Consider the following 26,684-nt stretch of genomic DNA (forward strand, 5'->3'; position numbering starts at 1 on the left):
TACTAATTTTAGTGCGTATACAAACATACCGAGCTCGTAACACTAACTCGTAAACATATCGTATAGTCGTACACGTAATAATATAGTAGGTAGGTACCTAAATAGGTGTAAATATTTGGTGGCGACGACTTGAAGGCCGGTCGCGGGACGTGGACGTACAATGAGACCGCTTTCTGTAAAAACAATAACAATAATCTTCTAAAAAAAAAAAAACACACACACATACAACCAATAAAAGCAAAACCAAATGGATATTTGTCGGTGACTTTACAGAGTGATTTCATCGTCGTTGTCGGCGTGATAGAGCGGCGTGCGAATGGTGTTTGTATTATATGCATAGTAAGAAATAATATAATATTATTAGGTATAGCTAGTGATATATTATAGAACGTTGAGATTTATTGATGCGTTGACGCTATCGCGATCTAAAACAATATGATATTGTGATAAGGGCGACCTTATTATTAAATATGTTGTGCCGTGCAGTACGAAACGGATGTACATAATATAAGGTGTCAGGTGATGATACAATTTTTCTTTTATAAATGAAGTGCTTGATTTGTGGTGGGGTAGTGCAGGGGCAAAACATTAAGGCGAGCCCTGAATAATTGTTCGAATACAATGCCGAGAAAAGGATTGCCAGGATTGGTTTTACAATAATAATGTATTTTAAATGTAAAATGTAAATATGCACAGAACTATATATATATATATATTATATATTATATGCCTGTACATGTAAATTCAAAATAGAATAAAATACAATTTTATAACTTAATTCGAATAAAACTATGATCAGTAAAGATTCATAAATAATATTTCGATTTATTGTCATCACGAAGAATTTAGAACCAACGCCATAATTGTTGATATTCAGAGTTTATGGTCAGTTACGATCATTTGTTATCGATTTCTCAATCGCTTAGATATCAGTTGTCAATTAAATTATATTATACTAATATTGGTGATATTGTGTTTTGCTTATTTTTGTGGTGTTTTACAATAAATATTTCTTAATCTATAAAACAGAAATGAAAATAGTTTCCAATGTATTTGTTTTTAGCGTCCGTGTATAAGCTATATATATACTAACTAATATTTAATATTATTTTGTGATTTCCTAACAATTCTAGCACCAATAGTGTTACAAATTTATTAAAATAGGACGTCGCCGCTCGGCCGCCATTCGGTCGCCTTACCACTTGCTCCACGGCTTTCGGCCCACCCACCGGGCCTTGATCATATCCGACGCCTTTTCGGCGATCATCACCACCGGAGCATTGGTGTTTCCGGACGTGACGGCCGGCATCACAGAAGCATCGACCACTCGCAGGCCGATCGATGCCGTGCACGCGGAGCTCTGCGTCGACAACTGCGCCCGGGTCGCTGGGTGGACCCATACGACAGCTTCCGGCCTGGTGGTTTTCCGGTCCGGTGTTCCGGCGCACCGCGCACTCCCAGTACGCGTCACAACCGAACTCTAAGTCCTCGCAGCCCTTCGCCGGCGTCCGGTCCAGTTCCATGCCGTACTTGCGGAGGGCGGGAGTTTCGGACATCCGGATCGCTAACTTGATGCCGTCCACCAGCACAGCCACGTCGTCGGGATGACTCAGGTACCGAGCGTGGATTGCAGGGTGCGCGAGTGGGTCGGATGACTTGAGCTTGAGCTGGCCACGGCTCTTGGGATGCAACACAGCCGGTATCATATTGATGACGCGGCGGCTGTCGCCCTCACCGCTGCCCGATTTCTCGCCTACCTGACCGGTCTTGGCACAGTCGGCTAAGTAACCGCCGAAGAAGAACTGCAGGTCGGGATTGTCGTCGGCGGGGTTTACATACTTGGACGGCAACACGGCGGTCACCTCGGATATTCCGGTACCGGACATGAGTCCGTCCCGGAACAATAGGTACTCCATGGCGGTAGCCCAATTCAATGGCGTCGTCGACGTGTCGTTGATGCGGAAATTGACGAAGAAAGCCACGTGGTTGTGAAGGTTTCGGCCGACGCCCGGTAGGTCGTGCACGACTGGCACGCCGACGGCTCGCAGGTCATCCTTTGGCCCGACGCCCGACAACAGCAGTATCTGTGGTGATGCGACCGCACCGCCGGACACGATCACCTCTTGTCGTGCATTGATCGAGATTTTCCGTCCGTCCGCCCCGCTGTACACCTCCACACCGTATGCGGCCTTCTTCTTGGGGTCGATGAGCACCCGAGTCACCGTGGCGTTGAGCATCACGTGCAAGTTGGATCGATCCTTAGCTGGTCGCAGGAACGCACGAGCAGAGCTGTACCGAGAACCGTTCTTGGACATGGTCTGCGCGATCGCAAAACCTGTGTGCAGAGCCCCGTTCAAATCGCGCACCTGGTAGCCGAGCTCCAGACCGGCCTGCAAGATGGCGTGCGACAACGGAGGATGGTATGGGAACTGTCCGACCGGCAGTGGACCACCGACTCCGTGGAAACCGGCGTCCATAATGGTCGCCTGGTGGTTGTCCTCGGACTTGAGGAAGTACGGTAACACTTCCTGGTAGCTCCAACCCGGGTTGCCCATCTTGGCCCAGCCGTCGAAGTCGTGTCGGCTGCCCCGCATGTACATCATGCCGTTCATCACGCTCGTACCGCCCAACACCTGCGCAAAATCCACCGTTAATAATTATCATGATAAGAATATTAAGATATAATATGAGAATAGAACGTCCGATCTTGATTTAACTATATGAACCTAGGTAGGTATATTTAAGCTGGAGTTACGACAAGCACAGCGCCGTTTCGAACTGTAGTCGTACAGCCATATTAGTCCCGATTTACACACATATATATAGCTGATAACACTTAGCAGTCAAACTTGACTTTGAACTATAGACTTTTACAAAATACAATAACGAAACTTAACTCAATAATCAACTTTTCATCTTAGAAGACTTTCAGCTGGAAATTTACAATTGGTACCTAAGTGCAATCCCTGTACCAAGGACACTGCCGTCGAAGTTATGTCCTTTGATACAGAATTATAAGTTATGAAAATAAAATATGGTAATTGATAAGTGATAACCAATATAATATTTATTTATTTATTTTTTATTACTTAAATAACTTGTCTATGCCCAATAACAACTGAAACGGTTTTTATTTGACTATCATAATTGAAATTTAAAAGTATGATGAGTATTAAGTAATATTTTTAACTCAATATGTTCATATTAATAATTATAATGTGTATAATTTTAAATTAAAACCGATCGATATGTTTATTAAATTACACACATATTTGATGTTTTTTAATAAATAACTTTATTTACTTAGAAAACGGTAGTGTATAATATCGAACTCCACTTATTTTTGTTTCGATTTTTCATGTTGATATTATGTTCACTTATTTGTCGTGTTCATTATTATAGATACAATCTCTGTTCAATTTTGCTTTATTTTCCTCGAAATAATAAATAATACGCAAAAGCTACATGTTTTTACATTTGAATCACTGAAATATTACGTTTTCTCGTACACTTGATAGAGGATGTATTGTGTACTGTATATATTTAAATCTGTTGCCACTGTTGAGAAAAATAGTTCTGCCTTAATGTTCGAAATCTAACAATCTAAGGAATATTTTTCAAACACAAAACTATATCCGAAATAAGAGTTATGGAATTTTTAGATACGTAAATCAAAATACTTTGCTATTAGGATTATAATCAAATAGTACTTTAATACTTAAAGTATTTGATTTCTTTGTTGTTGAAAGTATAATGATTATTCATATTATTTTATTCACTCATATTATGGTTTTATAATGACTGGAGCCACATTATTAATAAATAGAGTATGACTTTGGTCATGAGTTTGTGAACGGTGTACGAATCGAAATCGGCTAAAGGGACATATCAACAAATACTGATTTCTAATGACTCGTTTTAAAATTAATAGCTTACGCAACACATACTATTTTATTACAGGTAGTTTTATCATCTGCGAGAATTTCTCTTATTTAAATCGATGGCTGCGTTCTGTCTTATTTGTTAAGGATTTAATAGAGTACAATGTTATACCTATTTAGATTACAATACAAGTTAATTCGTATCAAAATAACACCGCGTAATAAAATTGCAGTTAATTAAACTAGACGGTGTTATATAAGACGAAAAATATAGTTACACTCTTTCGTGGTCCTGATTGAACGTCTGCAGACATCCCACTAATGGTATAATATAATAAATAATAATGGGTATTTGTCTAGCACTGACAATGTAATTGCTTCAACATTTATGATATCATCGACTCAAAATACTCGGGATCACGAATATGTTGTACCTAGCTATTATGACGTTAATGTATAATACCTACATTTTTACCATGCACAATTTTATTATTTTACCAATTTTTTTTATTTTATATATCTGCCCATAATTACGTGCCTTAGAATTTTAATTCTAGATTTTGATTAACGGATAAAAATAAATTTCAATGTCAAGTCAAAATTTCCATTGTAATTATACATGTCAAATATTGTTATTAACACCGTCCCTGAAACTAAAAATAAAAATGAATCGAAACAAATTGCGGTCACAATTAATACCATTCTTAATTTAAATAACGAAAAAATTGTCAAAATGCAAGACTAATTTAAATTATTTACTTAGGTACACGCCACCAAGGTGACAATTTTTTATCGAGCATAGATGATAAAAAATTCTGAAACGAAAAGACATTGAATATATTGAAAATATATATTATAATTGTTAACAAATGTTCATAATTATTGCACAGCTTCGAGAGACATGTATCTAATAAGTGGGTTATCTAACATTTTATTTACGTTTTTATAGTTGTCGTAATATAAATAAGTATAACATGTACTTGTCCGTCAATAGATTTTCATCGAAAAAATGACAATTCGAAGAGCTCATCACTGAATTATTATTACGTAATTCGTGTCATTGTCAATGTGTTACAAAATATCGTCATCTAAAATCTAAAACCCAATTCCACGGTGATGCGTTCTACGCTTACAATTTTTCCATAGGTAACTATTTATAAATGTGGAAAAAGATTTAATCTGTGACGTGAATATTTAGATAATGAAGGTCGTCTTCGAAAAGCATCTCATGATAATAATCAAATATCAACTGTCAAATGCAAATATTGTCAATGAATTGCTGCAACTTACAAAATAATTATAATGTACATGGCTAATTTTTTTTTTGTAGTAGAACATTCATTACTTCAAATAGTATCTAGTAATATTTAAAAAAAAACAAACAAATTTTTACAATTTTTATCATCACAAATATTAGATTTTTATTTTTTTTAAATAATATACATTTTAAACTTCTATTTTGAAGTAGAATGTTTTTCTCGGAATTAAAATACGTACAAATCAAAGTTAGGACTAGAACTGTATTAATTATAACCTTATTTAAAATATCGATGAGCGATAAACATAGTACAATAATATGCTACTCCATCCAACTCGTCTTAACAAGTATAACTAATAAAAACTAATCAATCGGAATTTAATATTTATACAATTTAAATATCAAAAAAATATTATGCTTCTAAAAGTGAAGACAAAAAGAGCCGTCAAATAGGTAACCGCTTTTCTGTACAAAAAATGTTAAGAGTACCAGTAATTGAGTAGGTCACTGTAATGAATAACGTGTAAATTTGAATTGAACGATAAATATTATTGTATACGATGAAAAATGATTTTTAATTGAAAAGTTCTATACAAATGTTGGTACCGATGTTGCAAAAAAAAAAAATATATTTATATTAATTTTTACAAAAGGTTTGTATTAAAAACCCATCGATTATTTGAAGAAGTACGGTGAAATTTCTACTTTTTAACCCACCAAGGTACCAATAAAACCAATTTTCTATCAGAAACCTTTCTTAAAGTTGATAATCGAAGCATTTTTACTATTACTGCAAAATAAAATATACAGTCATAAACTCTCCAGAATCTAAAATGCATAAAGTAACTTGTAATTATTTCGAATTAAGTTAATGAAAATAAATATTTCTAAAAACCTTAATAATTTTTTAGACAACCGTGTTGTTTAGGCACTAATAAAATAATCTCATTGCAATCTATGTATTATACTAGAAGACCTATTAAAATAGTAAATGCAACAACGTGCTAGAATAAGAAAGTAAAAAAAAAAAAACAAACACGAATGTCTGTCTACAAACAAAGAAGTCGGGCGAAATGTTTTAAGTGTAACATAATATAATTCAGTGGCGTTTCTATAAAGTATACAACACGGAGTTAGTACGCGTATAATACCTACGTTTATTATTATTATTATTATTATTATTATTATTATTATTATTATTATTATCTATTATCCATAAAGTCGGATTCACGGACAGCGCGAACGGGAATTATACGGTCGTGTGAGATTATTCAAAACCCGGTCGACGATGGTATTATAATATTATGCGACGCGGGGACAATCGATGGTAATAGTATAAGTCTTATAGTGCGGAACGAAAGTTGCGGACGTTTTCCCGCACCGTAACAGTTGTTGGCGGAACGTGTACCACGAGCGAAAGAGGAAAAGCAATTAGCCGATCGGCGTCGATCCTGAAATCGTCGTCATCGCCGGGTCTCGTGTATAAACTGTACGTATAATATTTTATGTCTACTCCCGTCGCCGGCCGCCGTCGTGTCGCAGTAGAAAATCGATTTATTCCGTTCAAACGCATATACATATACGCCGTCACGAAAGTCACTATTGAAATCACCGTGAAAAAACGAGAGGACAGTATTAATGCGTCGTATTTAGTTGCTGTCCGGAGGGCGTTAAATCGTCGATCGTCTCGCAACCACATACAACCGACGGAACGCGGCGGCTACCTATTGTCAGTCGTGCGTATGCGACGATAATAGCGCATTATAATATTAATGTATATATTCCTATGCATAATTCATACACGGAGCTGCAGCAATCGAAACGGTATATAATTAATGGTGTGCCGGACGACTTGATGAGCCCACGAAAGTGGCGTCAAGGGAAATCTACTATACAGCCGCAGTGACGCGCACACGACCGATGACGCGAAATCGCCGGAACCACTATACGCGGCTGGTTCGTTAATGACAAACTAAGAATTCGTTATCATCTCACGACGGTGACGCTACTGCTTCGACTGTATGTATAGTCACTGATGCAGTGGTCCAGCAGAGTCGGTTCGGCCGTAAAACTGTTGCGGTATAATAATATTATTATGTACTGCGCGGGGTGATTCGCAGGACACGCTCATCACATTAGTCGAGGACTGCGCAGTGGCTATATAATATTATTATATACAAAATCGTTTTTCGACAACCACCGTTTACGCTATTAAAATGCATACGATAGGTAACATTGTTTTCGACATTTTTATGCAACTAATTCGAAATGCAAACGAGCTATTTCTGTTTTAGTGAACTTTCCGTGCTAAGAATAATGCGTAATAATATTTGACCACTTATTGTGGGAGTAATATTTTATGATTTTTAACTAATATTAGTGCTTGTAAAAATTATATTATATAAAACCCATATTGTGCAAAATATCCAGTTTATAGATTTGGACTGTGTATTAATATTTAATATCAATAATTTTCTGCTTTAATCAAGTAAAATTTTTTGAAAATTCTTTTCACAACGATGTTATTTCATCGGTAGACGGTAGGCAAAATTTCCCGTTGGAAAACCAGACCCGAAACAGTTACTGATATACATTTAATATTATCATCATCGTCGTCATTATAACCACAAACGCGTAATATTGGCCGGCGGGTGCATTACACGAGTACACGACGAGGCTTTCTCACCGGGACGAGGATTAATTTTTAGAACACACTCGTAATGAACTGAAGCTACGGCGCGCATTTCCGCCTAGAGTGTTTGTGTACATGATTTATTATTATTTTTACTTTTTTGCGGACCTGTGCTCACCACACGTATGTAATACGCTATATTAAGGTATAATATGTAGGACTATGTGAGTACAATAATTTACGGACGATAAAAAATATATATAAGGTGTAACGAGACTGACAAATGTCCATTACAAATGTTACTATGTATATTAAATAGTCCTGTTACACCCTGTATAATATACCTTTACCATTGAGGATTTATTATAATAATATCATCGTTACCCGGTTCCAAAGCCATGTGGAAAGCCGAGAGTCCGTGATGAATAAGAAGAAATTAAAACCGGAATAAAATATAATATTATAATGGATTCGTGACGGTATTTTGTTTAGCACACTAGCGCGGAGACATATTATGTAAAATATTATTATTGTTTTTGTTGTCGTTGTCACTGGATGAAATGCATACGGCGAAAATTTAAATTTATATTTTACATTATATTATTTACAGCGCGTTCCTTGTATGTATTATAGACGATATTATAATATGGTAAGTATTATTATTTATTATCATAAACATTATTTTCAAGACGGTGCGGCGGCGGCTTAAGCGTGTGGGCGAAACGGAAGACGAATGATACACGAATGGAAAATGTAGTGTGCGTATTGTAATGAGAGAAAAAAAAACGCGTTACAAATTATTATTTTTTTTTTCTACGGTTAAGCTAATAGATATTTATCTACTTTAATGGTGAAGGTACCTTCGCAACAAAGCGCTTCATTGTACCCGCCGAGTATGGTCTACATCCATAATCTATTCGGACGTTTTAATAATAATCATGTTATGCGGTAATGATTTATTTCTTTAACGATTTTTATCGCGTTTGATATTGTAATTTTATAAATTGGATTTTACAACCAAGTACTAAGCTTGAAACTAGAAATATGATTTATTTTTTATCAACACCTAACAGTAATAAACGATTTATTTTCCTTGCATTTTTCCAAAGAAATTCTACAATGTACGAATATATAGGTATCTACTATCTAGTAAATTATTATATTGTTTGTTTAATAATTCCCTAAAATTATATAAATACACACCATAAGACGTTTTTGAATTAAAAACTTTTTAAGCTTTTTATTTAGTACGGATTGATAGATATTCGATCTGGTTCGATGAAATTCACAAATAAACATACAAAATTGTTATTCATTATTGTAATTAGGTATGTATCGATTAATATTTTAAATTATCATCGATATAAATAGATAACTCGAGCAGACTTCATTAGCAGATCAAGTTAGCTGACCAAAAAAATATGGACCACTCAAAAATACTAACACAAGGGTCAAGGATTTTTGAATTTCCGAATAACTTACTCAATAATATTTTATCGTATTTTTGAAGCAAATCTTAGAAAACGACATCTTAAATTTATTAATATTGATTTCTTCCAATAAAAAGGTAATCAAAGGGACATGATTGGGTCCTTTCTCGGATTTTCGGCGTATTAGTAATATACAACATAAATACACACAGAGTTTCGACAAAATTATGGTAATTTAATTACAACAATTAACAATTATAAACATTAGATGTTTGAAGTTAACGATCGTGCACAATACAGCAATATTTTGTTCTATTTATACGTCTTACGTAATATTATAACTTCACAGCGCGTGCGGTTTAATTGACTTGGATAATATCAAACAAGGAACTAAGTTTATATACATATAATATATATATATATTTACTATTTAGGTTAACGAATTTTTTAACAATTTCGTAGAATAACGTTTTCACGTTTTAATCCGACCATGAATGTCGCTTAAAATCCGTACAATTGTACTTAAACAAAATAAAACAAAAAAACGCAGAACATTGTTTCGCCTGGCTGGATCGTATCGACGTAAATTAATTATATACAAACAGCGAAAGACGCATCAAAGACCACGAGTATCGGAAGCCCCCAAATGTTTCGTCATCGGTGCATGATGTATTTCATGATCGATAATAGGTGTAATATACGATAATAATTGAGAAATATTTCAAGCGATGCTTTCGCATTTTTTTAACGAAACTTATTGAAAATGCAGTCACGTATCTATTTAAGTTATTATTTTTTTTAATTTTTATATGTTTATATAATAAACCACATTTTGTTTTGAAACATGCAGATTCAATTATTCCCGTAAATGTGAAACATTAATTAATTTTAATAGTATGAAAGTGTTTAGACTCTTAAAGTCGTAGGGCATTGAATAATAATTCATTATGTATACTAATATTTACACATAAATATTTTTATATTTATATATTTACAAAAGCGTATACATCAATGTTATAATATTATAACTTATGAGTTTAAATAGTAAATAGCAACATTAGTTTGAAAGTATTTTTTTTTTTTCTATAATATAAAATGAATAATAAATAAATTTGGAAAGTAAATAGCAACATATTTATATAATACTGTGCATCATCGTAGAACCATTACAATATTATTTCAGTATTATTACAATAGGTATGAAGTTTTGGACTTTAAAAGTAATCAATTTTCCGTTTAGTTTATTTTTCAAGATAATGAAACGTTCCGTATCAAACAAACGTACCAAATAGTTTTGGTCCGTTGTGGAAATACTGTTAATTATCGAAATTAATAAATTGTGTTTTAATGTTTAATCACAATTATTTTTCATTTATGTTTTACAGCTGATAAAGCCATAGATATCATATTTAACAAAAAAAAAAAAAACTCATATTGGTAATTATTACTATCTACTAATATTTAAAACGACGCTTTTGAGTGATTCGAAACCAATTGAACTTTAAACATGAAATATTTTGTACTATCGAGTATCGATATAATAACAAACGTATTTTAATGCATACAACAATATATCATATCACATTATATCATAATATGACTTATAAAATATATAATATACGTAAATACGTATTTATTATAAATCTATTTTAATTACCACATAACAGCGTGAATTAATTAATTCTATTTTTATTTTAAATATTAATATTAAGCAAGTATAATGTTTTGGACAAGAAATCATTATAACCATTGGGTACTCCGCAGTAGATAAAGATTGTCTATAACAATGTTCTAGATGTGTTTTCAAGACTTTTAACAAGCCGACTCACGGATTCTTTGTCAGTTAGTTTAGGCGAAAAACCTTAACGAAAAAATAGACGATCGAATTGTGTACGACGTATCGCTCAAATTGCACGTGTTTAAGGTTTCTATTCAATTTTTTTCGTCACGAAACCAAATATCGCAGTAGTTTGATAAAAATTATACTTGCAAACACGATTCCGCAGAAAACCACATAACCTCGGCCGGTTTATGGCCCAATGATCCTATAGCTCGAAAATCTCATTGGATACTGTAAAATGACCTGACCTGAATATGTTTGAATAAAAACCAATAGTTGACGTCGTGACTCCAATCTCATCGAACACAAATAAGTCGTATAGGGAAAATCTCAGAATTCTATGAACGGAATACTAAAAATATATTACGATTCTATGAAGGTTAAAGATATAATATCCGTCCATTAATTCATTAAAAAGGTAATATATTTATTATATATTATTTATGAAAAAAATAAATAAATGGAAAAGTCAAGGACTTTGAAGTACTCGTAATTGCGACACTTTCACGAAAATCTGTTTCCTTTGGACGACTTTATTAATGGTAATTGGTATAATACTATAATATTGTATTAAAATGAAAAAAATAGTATTTTAATTACATTAAAGTTATTTCTATTTTTATAAAAATACATTTTGTAAATGTAAATAAACATTATATTATCGTGACCTTCGTATAACCACTTTTTATTTACATTATAATATTTTTCATTTTAAAAGATTATACTTATAAGTTATAACCTTTTTTAGAGTGTCTTGGAAACATGAAATATATAAATTAATGTCTATAAATTAAAAACTCAGTACTTTTAATACGGCAACAAATCATCAGTAAAAAATTATCTTATAACACACAAATAAATTTTGTTCTCAGTAGACGCAATAGTTGTGCCTTGTGCACATCAAGTAATAAACATTACAATATTAGTTTATTTACCACCAGTACAACTATACTCGGTATACTGTAGCTATTGTAGACTGAAGGCTTTATAAGATTAATTAATGCACATCGTCAAAAGCAATATGTATCAGAAATAACTTAACAAGACAACAATAACCAACTGACTTAAGCATCAAAAAATATTTTATAAACATTTTAATTATGTCTAATGAGTTATAATTATAGGTACCTAAGGCCCTCATCTATGTATAAAACTTTTAAAAGTTAATAAACGTTACGGGACCGAGTGGGCAGTACCCACCCGTTACTGGTTTTAAAAAGGTAAAAAAAAAGTAGTATAGAGAATTATTTCACATTATTATTATTAATTTTTTTATTATTATTATTACAAACGATCAGAAAACAATAACGTATTGTATTAATCTATTTATACAATATAATTATTTTAAAGGTAAAAATTTATTTTATCAAAAATCATTAAAGATTTTAGAAAATATACTCTTTAGTCTTTAACATAGTTTGAGTTAATCACATAAATAATAATAGGTATATTTTAGTATTTTTATCGTGATTTTAAAAGTTTATTACTATTTTGATGATATCCATATGTTTAAAAATTAATTTCACGAAACTATTTGTTAAATGTCTTTTTAATAAACAGATAATTAAACCCTTTTTGGTTTGTTATACGCGGTTTACATTGCATATTATTACATTATTAACACCGATTCGCTGACTACCTACCACCGAGTAAATGTACATTATCGATACTACTCTAATATTAGATGATTAAAAATGTGTATATTATTAATAACTGTCTATCTAAATTGTAATTTAGTTCTTAACCTATATATTATTATAATGTTACATGCGTTTACTGTAATTACTATGAGAAATTATGCGTATTTCATTCATCCGCATATTTCAGTAATATTCTGGTTTTGTTACGATATATTATCAGGAAACTATCGGGCATAATAATTGCAGGTATACCGAGTTTAATTTAAACTAATTTAACCCACAATCATGTATATACGTGTGGTAATAATTTGTTCTTTAATTAGGAAGGTTATTATATTATATTTTTATATTTAGTTATAAGATAATATAATAGTTCGATTACGCGATCGTTTGTTAAGTAGAAAACTATACTGTTGATCTTGATTTTCGTCACGGGTCAGCTCCGATTTGGAAACTATCGCTCGTTAAAAACATATTATAAATTACGATTTATCTTATGTAATGCCGTTAGACTACTGTAGAATACACCTACGTTACTAATTAATTTTCAAAAAGAATGATGTGCTCTTCGCGTTAATTTCACGCCTTTAAAAATACGCCAACCTAGCAATTATTTTTCATAATTATTAAATCTCAGAACTTTCGTGTTCGAAAAAATAAATTTGTAACAACACAGCAATATAAACTCATTTGTACGTTACCTTTCCTCTAGGCCAGTTGCATCTTCTCTCCGGACTACTTAAACATGCCATTTCTTCAGGTTCTGTATTATAACTCCAATCGATTGACGAACCCAAAAAATTAAGAAACATAGACGGAACTTGTGTGCCGGTTGGTTCATCACCACCCGCTTCAATTAACAGAACTTTCCACTGTGGTACCTGAAGAAATCATAAAAAAAAATATATTATAAAATCTCGAAAAATATATAATTGTGCTTGAAAAGATTCCAAAAATGGTAGTTAACGAAGCGTAGTTTCCGTGCTATAAAAAAACCATTGAGATTTTCTACAGTAAAAGGCACCTATCAACAGATTTTTTTTAAATCGACTTTAAAGACGACATTAGTCACAAATTCTGATTATGAGAATAGTATTTAATACTGATGAATTTTCGAACTTCATAACGGTCCGACCAATTCAACCATTTTAAAAATAAAATATTTAATGTATTTGTAATTATATAAATTAAATCACATGGAGTGTTTACGATTCTACAACAATAAATAAATAATAAGAGATGTGACGTCCTTGAACTCTCAAACTTTAAAAAATTTGAATTATTCAATTAAAATTATATACACAATGTTCATGTGTGTCAGTAGATTTATAGATTTTTTTATTTATTATGTAGACCGTACGCTATAATGATTATAATTATAGTTATTTACTTTATTATTAATAATATAATAATATATCGTTTATTATTTATTTTAAAATTGAAACTCGGTTGAAAATTTTAGATTCTAGCAATGGATGCGTTTTCTCTTCTCTTGTAATTTGATCTTAATTCATAGTTTATGAACAAATAATCGACTTATTGTGCGATTTAAACATTTCAAACACATTTAGAATAAAAAAAATCATTTTTGTGTTCAAGTACGAAAAGTTCGAGATAGTCGAAGTTAGACCCGTCGTCCCTGAAGGTTATCGTATCGTTTTTACAACATATTGCGCATAGTTTAATGATCACCTCGCTGAGTCTGCTGGCCATCACGCTGCCAGCCGATCCGCCGCCCACGACAATGAAGTCGTACTCATTGTCCGGCAACGCCCTGTTCACCGGTCGGCCGCACGGGTCTTCGATGTCGCACTGCGATCTGATGAACACCTCCAATAGGCCCATGAACAACATGAACGCCGACCCGCCGCACGTGCTGGCCAACGTCGGTCCCGGTTGGGTCACCGGACAGTTGCAACCGCTGCTCATCTTGGATGACGTATTGGTGGGCTGCCAAAGTCGTTATATATTGAATTACTTATATATCGTATTTACGCCTGAAAACAAAAGGTCGGCTAAGGGTTAGCGTTTTGTTTAGTGTGATAGCGTGTTCGTGTGTTAGTTAAAATCTCCGCCGCATTTAAATTATTTCAAAAGGTCGTATCCCCGAAATTGTCGACTTCAGAACACGAATTTGAATTAATTTTATTAACAGCACTAATATTTTTAATAAAACTGTTTCTAAATTTTATTCTAGAGATAAATATTACAGCTCGTACATTTGCTATTACCTCTTAGAATAAAATACCTATAGAGAGAACGATCGTTAGGGCTTGGACGAAAAAAGACGAGATTCAGACGCGTATATAATAATATAATTGTGTCTGGCCATCACTATGTATAGACAATAAACTGCGTGGGCGCGAGTCTCCGGATATTATACTTTAATAATAAAAGGTAGTTTATGTAATGCGATGGTAAAAATATAAAATAACACTCGGGAACACGCTGATTTTACACGGTCGACTAAATAACTTTTAGCGGATCTTTGGCTTTTATAACGTCGCTATCCTTATTTTATCGCCGTCATAAAATAGGTGTCATGAAATTTGGTTTTTCCTTTTCGAGTTCGTCGGCAAAAAAACCCAACAACAATATTATGATCTATGTTTGCAGTCGTGCGGTATACTCGATAATGTTAAGGTACGAGATAAACACGACGGATGCGGTCATCGCACGATGTTTATCGAAACATTTGTTTTTTTATATCCATAAATAAATATTATTTATCTATCGTCACGTGTCAAGTCTTTATAACGTATACCGATACCACAGTGTGTACACAATGGTATAGCCCGTAGTACGTAATTACTGTTTTAAAATTAATAGTTTCAAATAACTCGTACGTGATGTATGTTTGGCACAATAAATATAGATGCGCGCGATGTATTAAATACTGTTATGTACCTACCTACAATATATTATTTATTATCATTGATATTATCGTATTTTTTCCGGTCCGGTCAAGGTTATGAACAAGATTCGCGAGTGCTAATATTAAAATTATGACTCAATGGGTGAAAACCCTTCTAAAAATTATTATTGATTTCAATCGCGTTGCAAATGCGCGCGTGATCGGCGGCAAACGAACCACAAGATCACCGAAAAACCACGTGAATGCATGTAGTCATGATGATATTATTATGCTTATGCCACACATATTATTCATCTACCACATAGGAAATATTATAATATTAGCATATTATGTATTGCGTATGGAATTCGAAATAGTGAATGTACTACTTGAAATGTTGAAAATGTGAAAAAAAATACCCACTCATTATTTTATCTGATTTCAAAAATTTTAAGTATTACTTAAAGACCATTTTCAAATTCTTTGACCATATTGTTGAAGAAGTATCTTCTAATGATACAAATGAATATTTCTTTTTTTCTGTAAATTGTATAGCACATTATTATATGAAAATGTTAATGCATTTAAATCTAAATTTTAATGAAAGCGCGGGTAAGTTATTACGGTTAAGTTGAACGAATTTACATAATATAATTATTTATTTTAGTAATTATTATACTCGTATAGATTTATAAATTATAAAATGTTATTATACCTACCTAAGTATAACTATAAGAGGTAGTTTTAAAATCATCATAACCCAGTTATATGTTAAGCATATTATCATGTTTCACATAACTAGCTTTAGTATATTACTTAACTCAGGAAATACTGGTTAGAATTTTGATCTATAAAATTATAAATATTAAAATAATTCTTAGTAAAATGATCTATATACGTAATCATTTACGGTAAAGAAATGTCTGTTTTTATTTGAAAATAAAAAATTTGTTTTACTACAGAACATATTTCATTAAATAAATATAAATTATGTGGAAATATGAAATTTATAATAAAAAAATCAGAATTAAAATAAATTAATCATTTAACGAAAAAATAGCTGTCAGCATACCTGATTGAATCATCATGTATACATCACTGTTGAAAGTTATTCTCTTGAAAAATCGTTTTTGTAAACTTAATATATTAACTGGTAAAAGCAGCCTTTTCATAGTATTTGCGTTCTACTTTTCGATTTTGGATGTCTATTCTGAACTCTGTATAGGCAACTTTTGACTCTTCTAATCATTGTAATTAACTTATAATACTGCTAAAGAACGCTAGACGATTTTGAATGAATAGCAGTTTTGGAGTAGTTGCCGTAACGAAATTGACGGAATTATTATTTTTTTTTTTAATGAAAAGCTATTTATCATTGTTTTTTTGTGTTTAATTTAACATCATAAACCACGTTATATACGTCACATGCAGACATATTATTATAGTTCGGAACAACCAATTTCATCGTTCTGCATCCGGAACTCAAAATTTCGAAAACGCTACAGAATAAAATGTTTATACACAGTTAGGAACAGTAAGTTTGTAGCCGACATAATCATTTCAATTGTATGCTTAAAAAATGTCTAACGGTGCTAAATCCAGTTTTGGCACATTGGATTTACTAATGTTTGGAATATTAAAAAATAATTTGTTTTTTAAGTTTTGTTATCTGAATTTTATAACCGCTTCGATTTCGGATTTTTAAAACTTTGTAGCATTCTCTCTAATATAGGTATACGCGTGCAAATAATACGCAGACTTTATGCTCGTATTCATATCTCCACCGATATATTTTGCTGAGTGCGATTATGATTACATTTATATCGTACACTTTCCCTAGAAGGGCGTTTGAACGTACAGATGCGTCTAGTACGATGATACAATATAATGATATTATACATTCCAAAGTATTATGCGAACAACGCATATATAATATGTCTACTAACCGTATGATATAGGAAATCGCAATAATATTATTATTTATTCGGCTCTAGCGACCGCTGTTTCCGGAGCGAAACACAAACTTCAGTCGTTCTGGTCGGCAAAACCTTTTCGCTTGACTGTAACTGTACATTATTATTATTAATATTGTATAACAATATTTCATACATTCAATATTTCACGAATGATAAATAAATAGAATGATCCACTATGCATGATCATCCCCATTTATTTATTTATTAATGAATTTATTCAAATTCTGATTTTTGGAATTTCAAATGTTTAAAAAAATTGCGCATCATTTATGTATATCTAAATATATTAATCTAAATATCATACTGATAACTACTTTAATAAGTCTTTTGATTGCATTTTTTTTGTTTTAATCATACTCGTATTATATTTCATATTAAGTTCACAAGTATAATGACAAAGGATGTTAAAATAAGTGCTTTTAGGAAATATATCGGTTATTAGAATAAAAATAATCTGCATAAATCTTTTATTCTATAGAACTCATCATTTATTTGTTAAAGTTTCTCGCGAACTCGTCAGTGATTTTATATATGCAATAACACAATCACATTATAGTCATGATTTTATTGCCGACCAATTGAGACTGAATTCCAATATTGATTCTTCAGTCAAGTTGTCGAGAGTTTTATATAACTTGAATTTAAGAATACAGTTCATAAGGTGTGGACATAATATATTCGTACAGACTTATCGTGTATATATATTTTAAATAGCGACTATATAAGGTTTTTATACCTTTTTTTTACTCAGTATAGACTATACAAAATCATCGAGACGATTAAAATTGGACAACAGTGATCCATGGACGTTATTAAAATCTAATTATTATTTTATAGACACCCCAAAATAAGTACAATTTTTAAGAGCTATAAAATAATATACAAATTGTATTTAGTATTAATTTATGCGTATGCTACGTCTCTACAATGTTAAGTATTAAGACATCGTTTAACGTGAGCTTTGCGTTTAATGAGAGTGCGATCGCAAAAGTTGATACAATTCTTGTCGTCACGATTCCGACACTACATTCTTCAGTACATATATTATATCGCACACTTGTATATGATAATATTATTATATTGATTTTTTTTTAATCCTAAAATATTCTGATTAAGAAAACAGCTGTATAATAATGATAAACGGTCACGAACTGCTCGCACGTTTTTTTTATTACGATCGACACGCAATTTTGATTATTATTTATTTATTTATTTATTAGACAGATTAATACAATCGACCTAGACAGTGCTCGGCCGTAGTTATCTATATAATATGACGAATGCATTTATATATTTAAATGGCAGCTGACATTAAACTACAACTCAATATTATAGCTTCGGTGATTTCGAGTCGACTGTAGCATACGAATTTGTGTTACACCTTTTCAGAAGCTCTGTACAAAAAAAAAAAATTACACACAAAAACAATAAACTAAACAGTGTATAATAAATAGTGTCTCGGAGAATGAACATCAGAACTGGTCGAATAGGTCTCTCCGGACCGTCGGGCATGGTGACCTCAACGCCCCAAACTGCGCAACACCATCGCATTAGATTTGTCGTCGTCTAAACGTGTGTGTTTGTTTTTGTTCCTGATTTAATAAGTTATACCACAGAGGCCCAGCATAAGGTGGCTGAGATTGTTTTCGTAAAAAAAAAAAAAAAAAATGGGGTGTATTTTTTATTAGCATTTTATACTAATTCACAATTAGTTTAAAATTAATCTAAATTTAGTATTAAAATATTAATATTTAAAATTATTTTGAAAATCGTATTGTGTAATTATAATAATATTTAATAGCAAAAAAATTTCATATGAAAGAGCCACTTATGATATACTTTTTATTACATTTCAAGCCTTAGCTATTGAAAACGTAAACAATTACAAATTTTCACAATTTTAACGAATTTTGTCAATATTTTAAGTCTGATTGAAATTTATTTTAAATTCGATTTTTATATTATATTGAAACTCTTAGAAAGAATATATTTTGATTTGAAATATGAAAATAAAAATGTGCGCTGTCGCTCAAAAAATAAAAAACAATAACAAAGATAAAAAGTAGTAAGAGTAACTTTTTCAATTATGTTGGTTAGAATATAATAAATTAAAATTGTGTAAAAAATAACTATTATTGAACAACTTAAACACTTCTTCGGAGGAGATAATGAGTGTTTACCAATAATATAATCGGTCTACTATTATTTATAATATACAGACCGTCTGGTTTACACGACCCCGACGATGACCGGCGAATTATGCCATCGTTTCGTTTAATTTCTTCGTCGCTGGCAATGAAAACCCATTTCGTAAACGGAATGCGATATTATTGGGGTTGTACCGGTCTTCTGGCCGTGTACAGTTTAATTTATAATATACGTGATGGACGCGTGCGGACACGAACACGGCGCTTCGTGAACGTCTTTTTAACTTCCCGACGCGTCGCGACTTCGTGGGAAACCGTTCCATACTATTGTTCGGTGAAATGCGTTTTATGATGACGACGATGATGATTATGATGACGACAATGATGATGACTACTACGATGATGGTCTATGGCGACTTCTTGCACGAAGCCCTTGTACACACAGCGACTCGTGTACCGTGACCAATCGGCCGCGTTTGATGTTACTCATCGACCCGCGTCATAATAATAGTCTTTTCGATTGCCAACGGATTATTTCACACACACTACACAAGCCGTCTTGGTAAATACCGTTTGGTATTTCAACTAGCGAATCAAGTTCAATAGATCACGAGTCGTGCATAGGTATGTTTTTTTCCTGTAGTAATAAATAATATCATTCCATTTTTCGAAAAATTATTTAATTTAATTATATTCTTTTAACGTGCACTTAACGTTGTGAAGTGGAATAATAATAATAATATTATATTAGCATAGCATAATGGATAGCACCTATATTTATATACGAACAGTACGCCCAAATAGCCATTTGCACATTATGCGTATAATATATAATTTAAATTTTTTACGGGCACGTCTATGACAATTATAAAACATTAACTGTTCTATTTTTAAAGCCAAATTTAGGCAAACTACCTAAAGATCACACAGTGACCAATATTCAAATGTATTTCCCTCTAGACTTACGTATTCAAATTATTCAATAATAATATAAGTGATTATTTGTTAGTTTTTGTCAAACTACCTAAATTAAAAAGGGGTTTGTAAAGGAAAATGTAATGCATTTTTAATATTTTATAGTTTTGTCAAATAATAAATGATAAACATAATAAATAATGATATATAAATTGTTATCTTATTATACTTTTATACAAAGATGTATGCACATTTTTATTTAATTGTTTCTAATATTGTGGTTACGTATCTTTATATTACGATCACGTTCATCTGCTTTTTTTATTAGGCCTTTGTAATGTTTTTTTGCAACCATGTGTTTAAAATGTATACTATCAATTAATGCTGATGAATACATTTTAGATAGATTGGAAATTTTGGAATGAGAATTAGCCTCTTCAATACTCAATAATATTGTGTTTGAAGGGGACCATTCCAGTTCTTTATTCCACCTCACTAATCTCAGTTGTATTATGTCATTGCAGTCACTAATAGCTGATTTTCCTTTCCATATGTTTGTAATTAGGTAATATATATCTTCTGCATTTAATAAAGACACTAAACAAGTCTTTGAGCATAGTTGTGCCTCAGTTGCTTTAATATTTTTCAATATGTTTTCATGAGGTGTTAAATTTATTGGCGCTATTGTAAGTCTATACAAATTATTGCAATCTTTACATTTTTTTGGTTTTGTTAAGTTTAATTTTATCGCAAATCTGTTCAAAGGTTTTAACTTACTACAACTAAAACATTTTATGTAGTTTACAGGTTTTAATATTTTTGATGTGATCGCTGGATTTATTTCTGGTTTTTTTAGTATCGATTGCATAGATATTTCAATACGTTTCCTTAAAATTGTTAATTTATCGTCTTTTACTTGAATAATATTTATCATAGTCAACTCTCTATTTAACAAATCTATAACTGGTTTAGTTAAATCTATTTCTTTAAACAGATCTAAAGTTTCTCGCAAGTTTAAAAGCAATTTAGTCCTTTCGTCTTTACTCAAATCATTTCTCTTTAGATCTTTGTAAAATTTCATCAATTGTTTGGCATGATCCGTTTCTGGAGTTTCGATGGAAATTGTTTCTCCAGTACTTCTTGTCATGATAATTGGCTTAGATATTTTATTTAGTTGTTGAAATATTTTTTTATCTTTTGCTATTTCTTTAACTTGATTCCTATGTTTGTTTATTTCATTAAAACATTCCAATTTTTTTTTTAAGTGTTCTTTTTTTTCATTTATTGCACAGTTTGGTGATATATTTTTTAAAGAACTTTTGATTTTTATATAATGCTCATGAACTATAGAATAAAGAGCTTCAAAATCGTGAGTCTTAGTTGGATACTGTAGATTTAATTTATTTTGTAACTTTTCAGATTTAATAATATTTTTTAAGTTTTTCTCTTCATCACACATTAATTGCTTTTTGTAATAATAGTATTCCAACATGTGCTCAAATTTCTTTCTTTTTATCCATAATCGTACAGATTTTTGTATTATGCGAGCATATTTATCGAGGTCTTTTATTCTGTCTTTTATTTTGTTTGTAATACTTATTTCTTTCATTACACTTAATGATCGAAGTACATCCATTGATTCAGTTTGAGTACAAAATTCAACCATAGATTCAGTAGTTGCATCATTAGTTTGAATTGTTTGAATTGCCATTGACATTTTATTCTCAAAGTACTGACTATCAAATTCAATATTTTCAAATACTGTTTGTACGGTTGTGTTTCTATATAGCTTACCGGTATTTTTATTTTTATATCCTGTTACATATTTTGGTATTATGGCATTAGTGTCGAGTATATTTCCATACTTTGGATGTATTAAAGGCTGCGCTGAAGCATTGGACTCATTGGGTATCTTTTCAATGTCTTCATGATGTTCGATACTTACTGATATTTGAATGGGACAATTGTTCCATTTTTGTTTTAGTACTGTGTAGTCATCTGTTTCAAATACTTTATCTTCCTCGTGCATAACACATTTTATTTGTTGTATATTTTCTATTTTTGGTTGTAAGGCTGGTAAAATGAAACGTTTAACTTCCAAAACTGGATCTGACAAAGCAAAATTAGTTGACAAAATATTATTGTTTGGTAGTGTTACTTGAACAGGAATAGAGGCATATTGATTTGCAGGAATACTAAAATCTGAGTACGTATTGGAGTCTCTGTCAATGTTGACATGCTTTGAATTAGTAATTTCTGTCATTATTCAAACTCAAAAACACTTTTATTGAGTTAAAAAATATACCGACTTAAACAAAAGGTAATATTATTAAATTAAGAAAAAATATGTTTGTTATATTATATTTACAGGCCAGCAGATATTTATATAAAAAATGTACCTATAGTGAACAAAAACAATTTATATTGAATATTTATAGGATTTCATACTTACAGAATTATGATATATTTTTAGGAAAAAATTTCATGCTGGCATAAACCATTATTGATTTTAAATATTGTTATTAAAATTATATTTAAAAAATAACACAAAATCTCATACTTAAATTAATAAATGAATGAACATTATAAAATGTATATTTATTGTTATAGGTATTAATGCAAGAAAAAGGTGAACATATAATTGTCACTGCAGGAGAAGCACATCTTCAAAAATGTTAAGATGACCTTCATGAAGGTATTGATGAAAAAATCAATGAAGACTTTAATTAAAATTGAATATTAGATATTTATATGTAAAAGTAATCCATATAACCATATAGTATCAACTAAAAATATCTATTAAGCCTGTGGTATGATTTATTTTGTTGTTTGACGTTTATTAATTACTATATTTTGTATCATTTTAATAAGGAAAAATATTTATATTTTTGTGTATTATTTTTAATAACTAGTAAAAAAAAAATTGCATAAACTAAAGAAAGCTGAAATGATTTTTTAGGGTTTACGTTTTTTTTATGGGGAAAAATTAGGCTAAAATCGTAAATACGCATCTGTATATCGATAACAATTATGGTTAAATATGGTTAGATAAAAATGCATGATATTTTAAATTTTCATTTATGCAAAAGCAAAACACGTTTTTAAATTTATATAGAAAATACCAGTTGAACTTAAAAAAAATACAGTCACTTTTATGGATGATATTACGTGTTTAATGAAAGTGTATAGCTAGTATATTAAGTTATTTCAAGACGTCTCTTCTCAAAATGTTTAATCAGTGAACACGTTTCCTTAATGCCCCACAGGCCACAATATAATATGCGTATATTATATTATAATATAAAACATTTTTTATTTGTTTAATTTTATTTTTATTTTTATTTTTAACGACAGTCGACAAATTTCTTACAGGATAAATAATAAAATACTTTATTACTGTTTAATGAGCAAAACGTGTATAGACACCACTTTATAGTAGTAAAATATACAATCGACGCCGAGCTATTTATCAACCTCTGATTAATCAACCAATAAAAAAAAATAATACTACATTTGGTCAAACAAGAAATATACCTAAAATATTGTACTGTATTTTTTGTAAAAAATCACGGCAAAAAATTAATGCACAGTGTGAAGTGAAAAATTATTTTTTAAGTATAATGGAAATACATGAAGAGAACACTGTAAAATATGCATCAGGTATCTAGATAATACATATTTTCTATTACAATGGGAAAAGTAATACAATAATAATGGAAACGAAAGACTAATACTTCATTGTCTTCTCTACACATGAGTAAGTATAATATAATATGCAAACAGTTTTGTTCAAATAAACATTCATAAGATTAGTATTGTAGATTTGTATTATTATTTTATATACATATTATGTTTACAATATTTATCGGTGCACACCAAGAGCTATACCTATCCGTATTATTGTACTGGACGTAACCATTTATAGAAGACAATACTACGACAACAACAACAATAATAATAATAATAATATAATACGAGTACATTGGCATAATGCCAGTTAGGAACTATAGGACCTTTGGCGACGGATAAAAACAACCGTCACTTGAATGGAGAAATTTATTTCTTGTATGCCCATTGTCCATTTACCCACATTCCAGCCTTTTCCATACTACCTATTCCATTTACGCTACTCGACGGCAGTCGTACACGACAAATAAAAATTATAAACACGAATCGTGTCAATACAACGGTCACCGAGATGATTTAGATTTTGCGTACACACGCGTTTTCTTTATTGAATGGTACGAGACGTGGGTAGGTAATTGGGTCCACGGCAATTTATGAACATTTTGAAAGTGGTAAATTGATTCCCATCGAAAAAAATTAATAGGTAAGTTGGGTCCAGTTTCTACCTTCCATTATTATATTATATACTAACATTATTATTATATTTATATCTAAATTATATAATTTACTGAACAGTACGCGAAACTAATATTGATTAGTTAATTTAATTTTAATCTAACCATAATAATTAAAATTAATTTTTTATTAATAATTTATACAATTTGATAACAAAATATATCTATTACTGATTTGAACTCTAATAAGGTACTAATAAGGTCTAATAGGTATTAGATAATATATTATAAAATGTATGATTTATTTTTCGTGAGTCTAATCGAGAAAAAGTCATTTGGTACGAAATAGCTTAAACTAGAAGCACAATTTGATTAAATGTTTCCTGTACAAATATTATAATAGGATAATGAAGCGCGCAAACCTGTTCCGTAAATAATTATTATAACATGATAGTTTTTTTTAAATATTAATAAGTAATTATTAATAATTACAACATTATTACATGTTGTTCATACAAACATGTTCTACATGTTGCGAAAACTCCCCGAATTCCAAACGGCTTAGAACGTCACACTCGCGTTGTTTCTGAATGACAGCAAATTTGGCCAATTCAGGTATAATTTGTGTTGTCAGATATTTTAATAATATACTTAATTGATCAATAAATCAACTTAAAAACTTAAAAGTAAGAAAGTTATCTATGTTTATACATTAATTGTTTACTATATTTTAATTTTAAAGCGATCCATGAACATTTTTAAATAGTTTTAACATTTTAATACTCATAATTTTCCAAAAGATTGGATTGCATAAAAATTGACGTACTTAATAGATTTGAAACCTTTTTAATATTATGTAAATTTTCTTTAATGTTATAGTCAAACACACAAAATAGGTTTTGCTGAGTGTAAAATATTTGTTGTACGGTTGTAGAACGGAGAAAAAATAAACGTGTGTGGAACGACTCCTCTAAGTGCAGTACTAATACTGATATATCATTAATACCGAACTACCTGATAATAGTATATACCTACATGGTTACATAACATAACTAAAGTATAATATGTTTCACAAACTTTTTTAGTATGAAACGAATCAATTCTTTTATTTTTATTATATAGGATAATAATCCTATATCTGTTAATAAATACTATCAAGTACCCTACCATATAACAGTGTAGAATAATATTACAACAATTTAAATTATAATTTATATAATCGTGTTGTTAAACGTAATGTTAACAACACCTGTAGTTAAATCAGTAAATTAACTGCGAAAAAAAAGATGCTAACCTAATAAAATCTATTGTGCAATAATAATAGTGTGGTTAATCTGTTGTATTATACTCGAAGTTTAAAACGATCTGAAATCCCGTGACTTCATGTCTTCACGCGACGACAGTATTTCAGGTGGGACGTTATGACGCAATAGGAAAAAATGGCCCATATATATAATAAATCGATAAAAATGTATTGGTGATTGTTTTTTTACGATATTAATTGTTTAAAAAATAGTTTTGGTTGTTTCGGACAACAGTGGTATATTTGTCTTAAACTTCTCGCAGCTCATATTAAACTCATTATCGGTATTCGAACACGGATTACGAAGATTCAAAAATGTAAAATCACTTGTGGGTTAGGTATTATTATTATTATTATTATTATTGATATTTTTTTAATGATATTCGATAAGCCAGTAACTGTAGGTAGATAAATGCAAACATTACACAGCGGGGTGGCGTCCGACCTATAACAATATAATGTAGGTTATGTGCCGAGGCGATCTATGATTCTTGTTGCGTTGAGTTC

General features: G+C 31.0%; 2 protein-coding genes across 2 annotated transcripts in view; both read right to left on the reverse strand.

The window, feature by feature from the left end:
• Nucleotides 1-703: 703 nt before the first annotated feature.
• The window catches only part of LOC132916977 (glucose dehydrogenase [FAD, quinone]-like), a 40,991-nt gene continuing 15,010 nt past the window's right edge, over nucleotides 704-26,684 (reverse strand). The window contains 4 exon segments of the mRNA XM_060977463.1: nucleotides 704-1,336; nucleotides 1,338-2,633; nucleotides 13,383-13,562; nucleotides 14,374-14,678. Coding sequence (XP_060833446.1) covers nucleotides 1,196-1,336; nucleotides 1,338-2,633; nucleotides 13,383-13,562; nucleotides 14,374-14,610 — 1,854 coding nt within the window. The 5' untranslated portion in view covers nucleotides 14,611-14,678 and the 3' untranslated portion in view covers nucleotides 704-1,195.
• Nucleotides 19,542-22,983, reverse strand: LOC132918489 (IQ and ubiquitin-like domain-containing protein). The gene has a single exon (XM_060979734.1). It carries the CDS (start codon nucleotides 22,834-22,836, stop codon nucleotides 20,833-20,835), a length of 2,004 nt encoding a protein of 667 aa, XP_060835717.1. The 5' UTR covers nucleotides 22,837-22,983; the 3' UTR covers nucleotides 19,542-20,832.

Source organism: Rhopalosiphum padi, chromosome 1 (genome assembly GCF_020882245.1).
Source record: "Rhopalosiphum padi isolate XX-2018 chromosome 1, ASM2088224v1, whole genome shotgun sequence".
Classification (NCBI taxonomy): Eukaryota; Metazoa; Arthropoda; class Insecta; order Hemiptera; family Aphididae; genus Rhopalosiphum; species Rhopalosiphum padi.